At 38.5% G+C, this 14,564-nt stretch overlaps 2 protein-coding genes and 1 long non-coding RNA gene across 3 annotated transcripts; 1 reads left to right on the forward strand and 2 right to left on the reverse strand.

Annotated features, from left to right (window-relative positions):
- The first annotated feature begins 665 nt into the window (after window positions 1–665).
- Window positions 666–1,795, forward strand: LOC109814943 (uncharacterized). Its single transcript, XR_003805624.2, has 2 exons — window positions 666–1,078; window positions 1,463–1,795. It is a non-coding gene; the product is annotated as an uncharacterized LOC109814943 (long non-coding RNA).
- A 2,235-nt stretch (window positions 1,796–4,030) lies between these two features.
- LOC145958064 (uncharacterized) lies at window positions 4,031–5,480 on the reverse strand. Its single transcript, XM_083074520.1, has 4 exons — window positions 5,328–5,480; window positions 4,945–5,203; window positions 4,510–4,791; window positions 4,031–4,290 (listed from the first exon to the last, which is right to left on the reverse strand). The coding sequence occupies exons 1-4, from the start codon at window positions 5,478–5,480 to the stop codon at window positions 4,031–4,033; spliced, it is 954 nt and encodes a 317-aa protein (XP_082930646.1).
- Window positions 5,481–8,370: 2,890 nt separating this feature from the next.
- Window positions 8,371–10,305, reverse strand: LOC145958065 (uncharacterized). The gene has a single exon (XM_083074522.1). It carries the CDS (start codon window positions 10,303–10,305, stop codon window positions 8,371–8,373), a length of 1,935 nt encoding a protein of 644 aa, XP_082930648.1.
- Window positions 10,306–14,564: the final 4,259 nt, after the last annotated feature.

Consider the following 14,564-nt stretch of genomic DNA (forward strand, 5'->3'; position numbering starts at 1 on the left):
GTTCTTACCGGAAATCTGCTGTAGAGCTGATCTGCCAGGTAAGATCGGTGAGCCTCCTTCACTGGTACACTTGTGTTCCAAGATGGGGGTGGTACCTGCAAAAGAGACTCCGATGCTCAAGTTAGTGTTTGTGAGAATATGAATCTCGTATAAGTAATGCACGTACCTTGGTGTGAATTAGGGTTGCTTTGGGCCTTGGGCCTGAGATAAGATCAGATAGTGGATCTCGTCTAGAGCGGGATCCCTTGAGATCGGTTATGATCTGCTTAAATGCCGAGCTGACGCCACGTGGCGCGTGTCCGAGGTTAGCTCGTGCTGTGGTACCGAGCTCGGAGCTCAGCTTCGGAGTACGGATAGTACATTAATATTGATTAAAATTATTGTTATTATTATTATTATTATTAACTATTATTATTATTATTAAGGTTACGTTATAACCTAATATAAAACTACGTAAAATATGTTGTACGTATATATTAATTACGTACGCTTCTTGTTATATATACAAGAAAAGAAAGAAAGAAAAGAAAATATATAATATTAAGGGTTTGAAAAGAAAAAAATAAAATAAAATAAATTGTTGTTGAATGGGCTTAAGCCCGCATATTTGGCCCAAATTAGAAAGAAAATGGGGTAATCAGAGGGTCACTTAACCATCTCATTCAAACCCTAAAATAGAAAAGAATGAGGTTTGAGAGGAGTGGAGAGGCACTCTGCTAGGGTTTCACGTGCGGCCTCCCTCTACGAGCGTCGATAGCGCGGCGGACTGCTACTATAGCATTGTCGCAGCTAAGGTGGACGGCCGGATATGCAGAGGGAAGGAGGAGATAGCTAAAAAGGGAAACGAAGAAAGGTAGAGGGTGGTGGCCGCCACCAGAAATCGTTTCTGACGGTGGTGTGCATTTCGTCTCGGTCGGGCATAGTAAAGGTCCACGGAAAAGGCTAAAGGCCGACGATGCCTCCATCGAAAATCGCCTCCGACCGCGGCGCGTGGCGGTGCACGGCGACACTCGCGGTGGCTGGAAATCGCCTACGGTAGCAGTGCATAATGGTGTTCACGGGAAGCACTGTTTTCCTGGTACTGTTCATCACCCCTTTTTATTCTATTTTCATCTATTTTTCTATCTAGATTTTTTTTAGTTGTTAAATGCTTTACTGAGGTTTGAGAATGAGGGTTTCGATTACATGGTAAAAGGTTCACTAAAAATAAAATTGTCTTAGTAATCAGAAATTGTTTTGCATCCTATATAATAACAACATCATACTAAATAAAAATCAGAGAGAGTAATTGATACCTGCACTACTTTGGCCTCTTCTTTTGCCTTCTGCTTGAGTTGTTTCTGTTTGAAATTTTTTGTTATCCTTGATTCTTCTCTCTTTCAAAAAAAAAAATTGTTGTCCCCCTTTTGTTCATGTTCTATTATATATAGACTCACTATTATTTTTAATTGTTCTTTGGCAGTTGGTCCAAGCTCATGTTTTTGGAAGCATATATGGCACAAGCATGCTCTTGGGGACATGTTGGTGGCTAGGGCAGAGGAGCTCAGCAAGCTTGTTAGAGAAGAAATAACCGTACAGAAAAGTGTGGGATGGTAGAGATTTTAGGTGCAGAGGAAAAGATTATTTTGTTATTTTCTTGTTTTTTTTTATTTTCTTTTATTATTTTTTCTATTTATTATTTATGCTTATTGTGTGTATTTTTGAGTTTAAATCTAGTTTGTAAATGATTTTTTCTTGAATCATTAATTTGAAAATTTTGGGAAATAAATTAGTAGAAAAATTAGTGGGATAAAAATTGGTGTTTACAGTTGCCCCCTCTTTACTTAAATTTTACTAAAGAATATGAATAATAGTAGTTTTCATATAATTGTAGTAAAAGATAAGTAAAGACTTAAACTCCAATTTTGTCTAGGGCAAAAGTTACGTGTATTCGCCACTTAGAGGAAAGATAGTCATGAGAATTTAGCATACATTGGAGAGTATAAGAATCTTAAAGTAATAACCATAGGAATCCTAAAATATCAAAAGAATAGTGGACTTTGGGATATAAAATATTGAAAGCTAAGAGCATGGGAACTCAAAATATGAAAAATAGTGAACTCAAAGATCCAAAATATTGAGAATTAAGAGCACGGGGACGTCAAATATGAAAATAGTGGACTCAGGGATCCAAAATATTGAGAATTAAGAGCACGAGGACTTCAAATATGAAAACAGTGAACTTGGGGATCCAAAATATTAAAAATTAAGAGCATGGGGACTTTAAATATGAAAATAGTGGATTCATGGATCCAAAATATTAAAAATTAAGAGCATGGGGACTTCAAATATGAAAATAGTGGACTTGGAGATCCAAAATATTGAGAATGAAGAGCACGAGGACTTCAAATATGGAAATAGTGGACTCAGGGATCCAAAATATTGAGAATTAAGAGCACGGAGACTCAAAGTATAAAAATAATGGACTCGGAGATCCAAAATGTCGAGAACTATGAGCACGGGGACTCAAAATGTGAAACAATGGACTCGGGGATTCAAAATATTGAGAATTAAGAGTGCAGGGCTTGAAACATTAGTAGAGTGAGTTTAAAGGCTCGAAACATTAATGGAGTGAGCATAGAGACTCAAAACATTAAAAGCGTGAGCTTAGAGGCTCAAAGCATTGACTAAGTGAGTGCGAAAGCTCAAAACATTAAAAGAATGAGCATGGGGGCTCAAAGCATAGAAAAAATAGAATGAGCGGATTGAGCGCGGCGGCTCGATGCATAAAAGAGTGAGCGCGGAGGCTCGAAACATTAATACGAGTGAGATGGTAGTCAAGTAAGTATAAGAAAATTTAAACTTAAGAGTTACGATAAATGCTCGATCGGTTCATTATTAATGAAATGTATGCATGATATGCAATGTGGAATGACCTTAGTGGAAAGAATTAAATGGATTTTCACTTTTCATCCTTCTTTTCCATCATTTTTTCGACCTTTGACCCCTTACGAGCATGAGTGCTCAAGCCGACCTCTTGTCAAATTATTGCATCGCCAGATAGGCTATCTTGCCTGATTAGAATAGTACAATTCAAAGCCTTCAACATCTATAATCTTCTTTAGTAGAGTTAGTTGAAGACCTTTCTTTTCTTTATGACTCTTAGAATCAAACATCGTAATTGAAATACTTTAGTTTATTTTTTACTTTATTTTTTTGTTTTTCTTGCATCGCATGTTGCACTTTTAGAATATAATAATGAAATAAACACACAAAAATGACGAATGTGAGGAATATGGGCTTTTATTGCTTCAAGGAAGAAAGTACAAGTACATCAGAATGGCAATAACCAAAACAAGGGGAGAATAACAAATCATATTTTTAGGGAAGTAACACTAATTCCCCATATCAACAACTTTGAGAACCCCATTAATTGGCCTCTAAAGGTATCAAATGCTTGCTGAGCACTTTAAACATTGCCTTGATCTTCCAATTTGCCCTAGCTTCGTACTTTGGTTGTAATATCTACTTCCTCCTTCTTCACCTTCTTATAGAAAAGGTGCTCTGATATTTGCCTAAGCTACCCTTTCAGGTTTTCTGCCCAGTGAGTCTTTCTTTTTCTTTCATTTGTTTTCATTTTTTTCTTTTTAGACCTTAACTTTTGCCTAGACCGCTCTTTTCGAGTTTTCAGCCTACCAGGTCGCTCTAAGTTTTGCCTAAACTGTCTTTTCAGGTTTTCAGCCTAGCGAGCCTTTTCTTTTTGTTATTATTTGTTTTCATTTTCTTTTTAGACCCTAACTTTTGCCTAGGCCACTCTTTTTGAGTTTTCAGCCTACCAGGTCACTCTATATTTTGTCTAAGCTGCCTTTTCCAAGTTTTCAACCTAGCGAGCTTTTTTGTTATTATTTTGTGTTCTCCTTTATACATAGTATTTCTTGACTGCATCAGAGTTTATTGGGTTCAACAGATCTTCTCCATCCATATTTGTGAGAATCAAAGCCCCTCCTGAGAAAGCCTTTTTTACCACATAAGGCCCTTCATAATTCGGGGTCTACTTCCCTCTATGATCTTTTTGAGGTGGCAATATCTTTTTTAATACTAAATCTCCTTCTTGAAACTCTCGCGAATGAACCTTTTTGTCAAAAGCCCTCTTGATCCTTTTTTGATATAATTGACCATGACATAAGGCATTCAATCTTTTCTCTTCAATGAGGTTCAACTGATCATAGCGAGCATGAACCCATTCTGCTTCCTCAAGTTTGGTTTCAGACAATACTCTTAGAGAGGGTATCTCAACCTCAATGGGAAGCACTGCTTCCATACCATAAACCAGAGAATATGGAGTTGCCCTAGTAGAGGTGCGAACAAAAGTGCGATATCCATGTAGGGCAAAAAAGAGCATTTTGTGCCAATCCCTATAGGTGACCACCATCTTTTGAATAATCTTTTTAATATTCTTGTTTGCTGCTTCTACTGCCCCATTCATCTTAGGGCGATATGGTGAAGAATTGTGATGTTGAATCTTGAAACCTTCACACAACTCTTTCATCATCTTGTTGTTCAGATTGGTCCCATTATCAGTAATGATACGACTTGGAAACCCGTATCTACAAATTAAAGCTCTTTTAATGAATTTGACCACCACGTTTCTGGTCACACTAGCATAAGAAGCTGCTTCAACCCATTTAGTGAAGTAGTCAATAGCAACAAGAATGAATCGATGCCCATTGGATGCTTTTGGTTCTATTGGACCAATCACGTCTATTCCCCACATTGAAAAGGGCCATGGAGCAGCCAATACATTCAAAGATGCTGGGGGAACATGAATATTATCTGCTTAAATTTTGCACTTGTGACACTTCCTCACATGACTACAACAATCAGCCTCCATGGTCAACCAATAATAGCCAGATCTTAGGATCTTTCTTACCATTACATGTCCACTTGCATGTGTTCTGAATGAACCTTCATGGATCTCTTCCATGATTTCCATAGCTTCTTTAGCAGCAACACATCTAAGCAATACCATGTCATGATTTCTTTTATAAAGTACTTCTCCATTTAAGAAGAAACTTATTGCCAATCTCCTTAAAGTTTTCTTGTCATTTTCTGAAGCTCCGGGAGGGTACTCTCTGTCTTTTAGATAGCGCTTGATGTCATAGAACCATGGTTTGCCGTCTGGTTCTTCCTCTATTGCTTGACAATATGCTGGTTGACCTTGATTCTGTATTCTTAATAGTGGAACCTCTTTTCCTTAACTAATCTTGAACATCGAAGACAATGTAGCCAGGGCATCAACCAATTGATTTTCCTCACGAGGGATGTGATGGAAAGTTATTTCCTCAAACTGTTCCATCAAATTTTTTGATGTATGAGTGGTATGGAATTAATTTAGAATCCCGAGTTTCCCATTCATCTCTGAGTTGATGAACAATCAATGCTAAGTCTCCATAAACCTCTAACACTCTAGCCTTAAACTCCAAAATGGCTAGAACCCCCATTGCACATGCTTCATACTCTGCCACATTGTTAGTGCAATCAAAACCCAACCTTGCGGTAAAAGGGATTAATCAGTTCTCTGGAGTAATCAACACTGCCCCAATTCCATGCCCTAGTGCATCAGAAGCTCCATCAAATAACAACGTCCACTTCTTTCCATTTATGGACTCCCCCTCCTTAAATAAAGCCATGATATCTTCATCTGGAAAATCATATTGCATTGATTGATAATCCTCTATGGGTTGATGAGCCAAATACTCAGCCAATGCACTGCCTTTAACAGCCTTTTGGGTTACATATACAATATCATACTCTGACAACAACATTTGCCAACGAGCAATTCGACCAGTCAAAGCAGGCTTTTCAAATATATACTTGATCGAATCCATCTTGGACACTAACCAAGTAGTGTGACTTAACATATATTGTCTCAAACGCCGAGTAACCCAAGCCAAAGCACAACAGGTTCGCTCTAGCAAAGAGTACCTTCTTTCACAATCGGTAAACTTTTTTCTCAAGTAATAGATTGCTTATTCTTTTCTTCTAGATGCATCATGTTTCCCCAGCGCACAACCCATAGATTCATCAAGTACCGAGATATACAGAATGAGAGGTCTCCCTGAAATGGGAGGTACCAAAACTGGAGGGTCTTGTAAATACTGTTTGATCTTTTCAAAAGCTTTTTGACAATCTTCATTCCATACCACTGGTTGACTCTTGCGCAGTAACTTGAAAATCGGATTGCAAGTGGCAGTTAATTGAGATATGAACCTGGCAATGTAGTTCAACCTACCTAAGAAACCACGAACTTCTTTTTCTGTACTAGGAGCTGGCATTTCTAAAATTGCTCGCACTTTATCAGGGTCCACCTCTATACCCTTTTCATTAACTACAAATCCCAACAACTTGCCTAACTTCACACCAAAAGTACATTTGGCAGGATCAAGTCGGAGCTTATACTTCCTTAGCCGCACAAATAACTTTTGTAGATTTGTGATATGCTCTACCTCTGTTCTTGACTTAGCAATCATATCGTCGACATAAACTTCAATCTCTTTGTGCATCATATCGTGAAACAAAGTCACCATAGCTCGTTGATAGGTTGCTCCAGCATTCTTCAATCCAAAGGGCATCACTTTGTAACAAAATGTTCCCCATGATGTAATAAATGTAATTTTTTCCATATCCTCAAGAGCTATCCTTATTTAATTATATCCTGAAAATCCATCCATGAACAAAAAGAAAGCATGTTGAGCAGTGTTATCCACTAGAACATCTATATGTGGCAATGGGAAATCATCTTTGGGACTAGCCCTGTTAAGGTGTCTATAGTCAACACACATTCAAACTTTTCCGTCCTTCTTTGGAACAGGAACTATATTGGCAACCCATTGAGGGTACTTCGCCACTACAAGGAATCCAACATCAAATTGTTTCTTCACCTCTTCTTTTATCTTTAAAGAGACCTCTGGCTTCATGCACCTCAATTTTTGCTTAACTGGTGTGCACTCGGGGTTCAATGGCAAGTGATGCTCAACTATGTTAGGATCTAACCCAGGCATGTCTTGGTATGACCACGCGAAGACATCGGCATAATCAAATAATAACTTAAGCAACTTATTTCTTTCTTCTCCTTTTATAGCAACTCCTACTTTTATTTATTTTTTTATCATTTTCATTTCCCAGATTAATCACTTCAAGTTCTTCCTCATGGGGTTGGATTACCTGATCCTCTTGTTCCACCAACCTTTCCATTTCTGGTGGAGTCCTCAAGTCATCGTCATCCTTCTCAGCTTCATTAATGGGGTGATCAAAATTGTGACATGGGATATTAGCGTTATTATTTTTGGCATGGTTATTATTGGATCTGCAATTTAGGGTTGACGAAAGAAAATGAAGGTTGGAGTAATAAATGAAAGAAAAGAAAGATTAAAGGATAAAAAGGACACATTATAGAATATTGAAATGCATTTCATTCACATGATATACTAAAAGACAACATGCACGCCTGTTAACAAAAAAAGTCATATTAAAATCACGAGCATAATCATAGAGTTCATGTTACAATTACTTTGAAATTGAATTAAGAGTCATAGGAAATTCAACGATCTTCCAGTTGTGGAGTTCTTCACATGGGTCACACGGATATACGAAGTTGGCGTGACTATCATCATCATCTTCCTTAATCATAGCCACTTGATCTACGTGCACCACCCCCCGGCTTCGAAAGCTTTGATAAAGGTGACAAATGGGAATCTTCTGAACTTTAGGCTCTCGATTCTCTAGACGAGCCAACCTTTTCTCTTTTTTCTCCTCTACCATTCTTCTTTTATCGGCTTGAGTAGGTTTGTACCCTAGCCCCCATCGATTCTTGTTTTCTGGCAATTCTATCAATTTCGTAACTCCTTCCAAGCATTTTCCCAACCCAAGTCCTGGCTGGTACCCTTCATTCATCATGACCTTTGCAACCATCATGGATGCTTTTGATGGTTGTGGACTTCCCATTGGAGATTCAACATAAGTAGTACTAATTATTTCCAATGACTGAAATGAGGTTTCCAGAGCCTCCTCAGTTGCTTCAATATAACGAGTGGGAGTAGGACAACTCACCAACATGTCTTCCTCACCCGAGACAATCAATAGCTTGTCCTCCACAATGAATTTCAGCTTCTGATGTAAAGAAGAGGGAACAAACCCAGCTGAATGGATCCATAGCCTTCCCAACAAACAACTGTATGCAGGTTTAATATCCATGACTTGAAAAGTTATGTTGAAAGTGAATGGGCCAATCTGGATAGGGATCTCGATCTCTTCCATAACTTCCCTTCGAGATCCATCAAAAGCCCTCACGATCATGGAACTTGGTTTCATATATGTCCTGTCACAAGGCAATCAATCTAATGTTGACTTGGGCATCACATTCAATGAGGACCCATTATCGATAAGCACCCTAGCCAAAATGTGATTTGCGCATTTCACAGAGATGTGTAAAGCCTTGTTATGTGCCCTTCCTTCAACTGAGACTTCATCGTCTGTGAAAGTAAGGTGATTGTTAGCTGTAATGTTACCAACGATGCCACAAAATGTGTCTAGTGTGATATCATCGGACAAATGAGCTTCGTTTAAGATCTTCATCAACAAATTTCTATGACTCTTAGAATTCATCAACACTGATAACAAAGATACCCTTGCAGGAGTATGATTTAACTGATCAATGAGCTTGTATTCACTTTGTTGAATAAACTTAAGAAATTCTACGACTTCTTCATCCGACACTTCCTTTGTCTTTTCATCCACGACTTTTTTATCGTCCCTCCTCTTAACACTCGAAACTCCTTCATTGACGATTGTATTTTCCTTTTTCTCATGGTTTTTTGTCAAGTCTCCTACTCTCAACTCTTCTGGAGTATAGACTCTACCACTACGGGTCATTCCACCTACCCCCGCGATATTTGTTACGTTGGTTCCTGCAGTGTCAATGCCTTCTTTTTGTTGGGCATTCACATAGTCACTCTCTACCTTCGCATCGTAACACCATGGGACCGCCCTAGTGTCCTTGTAATGAAAAGGAGCTGGAATTTGCACAACAAGTGGCTTAAGGGTACTAGGTGTTGATGCGAAAGTGTTTTTGGTGAAGGTGATTACCAGTGGTCTTGGAGTAGTCATATTGGACTTCTCGTCTGATTGAATCATCAATACATCCTCTTTTGTTCGCACCTGGCTCACCTGAACCAAGTTTGAGTTAATCATGCCTTGCAATATTTGCTTGAACTTGCCACATTCCTCAATAGAATGTGCAGCTGTAGGGTGGAGATCGCACACTCCTGCTTCGCGAGACTCTCCCTTAATCATCCCAAATTTGCACAATTCTGAAAAAATGAATCTCATGGGGGTTTGGATCTTCTCTACTTCTGTCACTTGTGGAGTACATTCTTCTTTGATAGCATTAACCGATGAAGTCCCATGACCTGGAAGTGGATTACTTCTTACATTCAGCTCGCTTTCCTTAAAGCTTAATAATCCCGCATCTATCAAGTCTTGTACCTTGTGTTTCAAACCCCAACATTTCTTAGTTGAATGGCCTATCGCTCTAGCATGATATTCACATTTGGCATTTGAATCATAACCTCTTGGATTTGGAGGTTGGACAGGCTTTATAGGAAAAGCCACAATTAGAGCATTTTGAACCAGATGTGGTAGCAGTTCAGTGTAGGTCATAAGGATCGGAACTAGAGTCCTTGGTTGATTGTTACCCCTTCTTTGAGCATTATTCACCATGGGAGGTGAAATTGTTGATTGATTTGCTTGGGGTACTAAAAATTGTAGTGGCACTGTAGGTGGTCGATAAGGCATTCTGGATGGATAAGGTTGTGGGTATGGTGGCAAAGAAACTGCTGCTATTTGTGGGTTATACATATATCGGGGTCTATAATTGGGTACGAAAGAAATAGGATTGTAGTTGGGTCTGACTGGTGTTGTCATCATTACGTTCATTTCACATCGTTTCCTCTTATTTGTGGTTTCTAAGGGTTTCTTGATGGTTGTGGATCCTGTTGGCATGTGGGCAATCTTCCCACTCCTAACTCCCATCTCAACCCTATCTCCAATGACGACCAAATCTGAAAAGTTTGATGATACATTTCCAATCATCATGTCATAAAAGGGTGATTGGAGTGTATCAATGAACATCGTGACCATATCTTTTTCCAATAATGGAGGTTGTACCTGAGCAGCTACCCCTCTCCATCGTTGGGCATATTCTTTGAAGGTCTCATTCTCTTTCTTCATCATATTTTGTAGTTGTGTGCGATCTGGGACCATGTCCATATTGTACTTTTACTGTTTCAAGAAGGCCTCTGCCAAGTCTTTCCATGTACGCACTCTTCCTCGCTCTAGGTTCATGTACCAACTTAACGCTGCCCTAATAAGGCTTTCTTGGAAGAAGTGAATCAACAATTTGTCATTATGAGCGCAGGAAGCCATCTTTCGACAATACATAGTGAGATGATTCCTTGGGCATGTATCACCCTTGTATTTATCAAGTTCTGGAACTTTAAACTTGGGAGGAATTATAACATCAGGAACCAGACACAAATCCGCAACATTGAAGCCATAATTGTCAAATCCCTTTATGGCCCTTAATCTGTCTTCCAAAGATTGAAGCTTATCATCATGGGAAATATCTTCCGAATGACAATGGTGTACAATAACAGTTGGCGCAGGAACTATCCCCTGGTGATTAGGAGGCCCGTCACCATGAATTACATTAGGTGGTGCATACATATGGGTAGATGGTGCACGAGCAAATGGGTGGGTTGGAATTTGTGGGTCATTGGCTTCAAGGGTTAGGTTTTGGGCTTGTGTTTGATTTGGTGGGTTTAAGGTGGAGGTAGACGGATTACCCTCAGGAATATTAGTCACAGTTGGCGTGTATCCTGGAGGTAAGCCACATGGAGGTAATGGGATTTGGCCTTGAAGGTTTGAAGTGGAAACATGATGGTTATTTTCTGAGGTCGTTAGGATGATAGGTGGTGTGTACCCTTGAACACTCGGGTTGGGTTGCGTGCGTGGAGTAAACCCAGGAGGGTAATCAAGTGACTCACGAGGCTATTTAGATGACTCTCTACTTGCCCCTTTTTTAGATTCCATTGATTGCAACAAGTCCAAAATATTTCCCATTTGTTCTTTCAACTGATTTACCTCTTCTCTCATCTCCTCATGTTGTTGCTCCAAGTCGTCTACCATCCCTTCCATGATTTTGGTCTTTGCTCGTGTCCCGTAAGGGTGTTGAAGGGATGCTTTCTTTGCCTCCATAGTTGTTTTCTTTTTCAATTTTACAACTGTGTAAGAAAATTTGATAAGTATGCGGTGATATGAAAATGTAACTATGCATCATGTATGTGCAAATGCTAAATTGTTGGAGATCCATACATCGCATGACTCGTGTGGAATCATCTTTCTTTAATTGTCTCTTAGATCGTCACGTTCTAGGCACTAGTTCATGGAATCAGTGGATCTTTGTGATCATTGTCAATTAAACTTTCCTTTATAACGTCACGTTCTAAGTACTAAGCATAATATGAAACGAGTAATTTTCACATGAGCGTCCTCTCTTAGCTTTCATTTTTAGAGCGTAATATTACAACATATATAACGAATAAGGAAGAGAAATCAAAGTAGAAACTAGCAAATTTCTTCATTAATAATAATAGTGCAATACATCAGGTGAAGCAATACATCATGATAACTAAAAGATAAAAGTACAAATCATTCACCACCAATAGTCATCTCTCTCATCTTAGCTATCATAACTCTACAGTGTTCAAGGAAGTTATAAATTTATTTGGGAGTGGAATGTGGGATCGCCATTCCTTCAGCTCGTTGTAGTAGGTCAGAGGTGTCATTGAGCATGTTTTTAACTTGCTAAACTCGATTCACAAGATTATATGCCCAAATTCTTTGATTTTCTTCATGTATTCCGATGACATCCCTCAATTGCCTTACTTCTTCCTGTAGGCCCATAACCTGATGATTTTTCTCCCCAATGTGGCTTGATAGTCCATATTCAAATTGAAGTTTAGTCTTTTTTCGCCTTGAACTCTGCTTTCGTACTTAGCCACTACCCTTTTGAGTTTTTGCTTCAAATCCTCAAGTTGTTTTTGTGCCAATCCCTCAACTTTTTTGGATGTTTCCCATGCCTCTTTCCATCGTTCACCATCAACCCTAGCTTGGTCACGTTCACCTCTCCGCATCTTTAACTCAATGGAAGTAGCCTCTAAACAACTGCAGGTGTTCAACTTACCTTCTTCTTCAATTCTTGCTCGCTTATTGGCTAGTTCAACACGTTGTCTTGCTTGAAAAATTTCTCTTTGCGCTGCTTGATACTTTTGGCGTGCCTGTATTAATTCCTTCTTCATATTTTCTTTTTCTTTCTCAGATTTGGCTAACTCTTCTTTAAGTTTTTCGATCTCCCCTAGACTCATGAGTTCTTGAATTAGTGTTTCTTCAATAATTAGAATGGGACTCTGAAATGGTAACTTGACATGTTAGACCCTCTCGCTAAGCCACTGTTGATAACTCCCCTCCACATTACAATTTCTTTTTCCCAACTCTCTCCCTTTCTTGATCACCTTGTCCCAAGAATGTCTAATCTTGTTAAGCATATCCAACTCCTTAGTCATATCATAAACCATGAAAGGAGTAATTGAATCCTTAACTGGTGGACTTCTGATCGGATAACCTAGTTTCCTTATCGCAAGAGCGGGGTTGTAGTTTACGCATCCCTTAGTACCCAAAAGTGGTACATTCGGGAAATCTCCACATTGACAAACCACTTCATCAATGTTTTGCTTTTGCGAGTACCAAGAGATGATCTTTTCACTAAGATTTGTTATGCTGTGAGCCCATTCACTCTTATTTTTAATCTCAATTTGACTTCCTCTCTTGAACATGTAAGATGTGAACCACAAGTATAGTATAGGCAGACAACACAAAATCATCCCACCCCTTCTCTCATGGCGCAAGGTAAGAGAATGATATGTATCAGCAAGGATTATGGCTAGTACGAGACTCTTTCTTTCATGTTTGAAGGCCAGGAAGATGTCGATCGTAGCAAAGTCAATGAAGCTTTCAACATTTGGGAATAAGACAATCCCATAAATAATGAGGGCGAGCACATCCATGAAGGCGTCCCATTTTCCACTCTCTGCTAAGCTCAACGCACACTGCTCAAGGTTAATTCTCGAGAAACCTTCAATCCCCCCTTTATCTCTTTCTTGCTTGCTAGTTCTCTGGCATCAATCCCCAAGGATGTGGCAAATTTGGTTAATGAAGGATAATGTCCCATGTACATATAAGGCTTTTTATTTCCTAAGCAAATCGCCAATATCTGTTCGAATTCCTCGAGCAATGGTGCCAATTGAAAATCTTGAAAGAGAAAGGACCTCAAAGGAGGGTCATAGAATTGGGCTAGGGCAGTGAGAGCTCCCTCTTGTACGTCTACCTCCAATAGGTTAAGGATTCTTCCATATCGAACAACAAAAGTTCGTCGCTGACCGCCTTTTAACATGTTACTAAGAGTCTTCAAACTACTCAAATCCGTTTGTCTGACCTTTAAATTCAAAGTCTTCCTTAAACTTGATTCCATGACTTCTCGAAAGGTGTTCGTAGCGACTTAAGTCTTTATGACTCTCCAACAACCTGGAAATGAATGCAACATGCTATTGATGAATTTATTTGTTTCATTTTTATATGATGCATGATATGATGTAAAAGTTTACTTTTTCAATTTTTTCCATGAAATGAAATGCATGATACTTGTTATGGAATGGAATAACAAATTTCTTTCTTTTTTGCGTCATACGAATATAGAGGTAGAATATTGCTCCTGTGACACTTAATAAGGGCATTCCTAAGTTGAAAACTCTATGGACTACTAATATGTGTTCCTCTCAAAAGGGTGAGACTATAGTTCTAAAACAGGTTCCTAGAGCCAATAACCCTTCTTAGGACATTAGTCACAATAATAGGTAAACTATTAGAGGTGATAATACCCTTGAAATGATCAAACTCTAGGTGAGGCCTTCACAATAACCAAACAAGATGTGCATCAAGAAGGTTACCACTAGTCAGCCTCTTACTTATCATAAGTTACACTCAAGTCCGGGCATAGGACCCCACTCATAAACGTGTGTGAAATTGTGCAAGTGAAGTGTGTGAAGGGAGCAACCCTACACTACCCAATCTACAAAACATAACACATATGATATAAAAAATAAAATTCTTCTATCCTAAAGTTCAAATTACACAATACATATTTATAGAATTCATGCGAATAAGACAAACAACAAATAAGGGACATAAATAATAAATAAATAAATAATAAAAAACTAAAAAGTAAGATAAACATTTTTTTTTAAATAAAAAAAAATTATTTTATCTTATGGTTCAAATTACACAACACATATTTATAGAATTCATGCAAATAAGACAAACAACAAATAAGGGAAATAAATAGAAAATAAAAAAATAATAAAAGTGAGATAAATATTTTATAAAACTTATTATTAATTAGCTTAACTAATTAT

This window comes from Cajanus cajan, chromosome 5 (assembly GCF_000230855.2).
Source record: "Cajanus cajan strain Asha chromosome 5, NIPB_CcT2T_4, whole genome shotgun sequence".
Lineage (NCBI taxonomy): Eukaryota > Viridiplantae > Streptophyta > Magnoliopsida > Fabales > Fabaceae > Cajanus > Cajanus cajan.

Coding starts and splice junctions, on each gene's coding strand:
- LOC145958064 (XM_083074520.1), bottom strand. CDS start 5,480: ATGGGGGTTCTAGCCATTTTGGAGTTTAAGGCTAGAGTGTTAGAGGTT. Junction 5,204..5,327: donor TCAAAAAATTTGATGGAACA/GTTTGAGGAAAT, acceptor TTAAGAATACAG/AATCAAGGTCAACCAGCATA. Junction 4,792..4,944: donor CATGGAAGAGATCCATGAAG/GTTCATTCAGAA, acceptor ATGTTCCCCCAG/CATCTTTGAATGTATTGGCT.
- LOC145958065 (XM_083074522.1), bottom strand. CDS start 10,305: ATGGACATGGTCCCAGATCGCACACAACTACAAAATATGATGAAGAAA.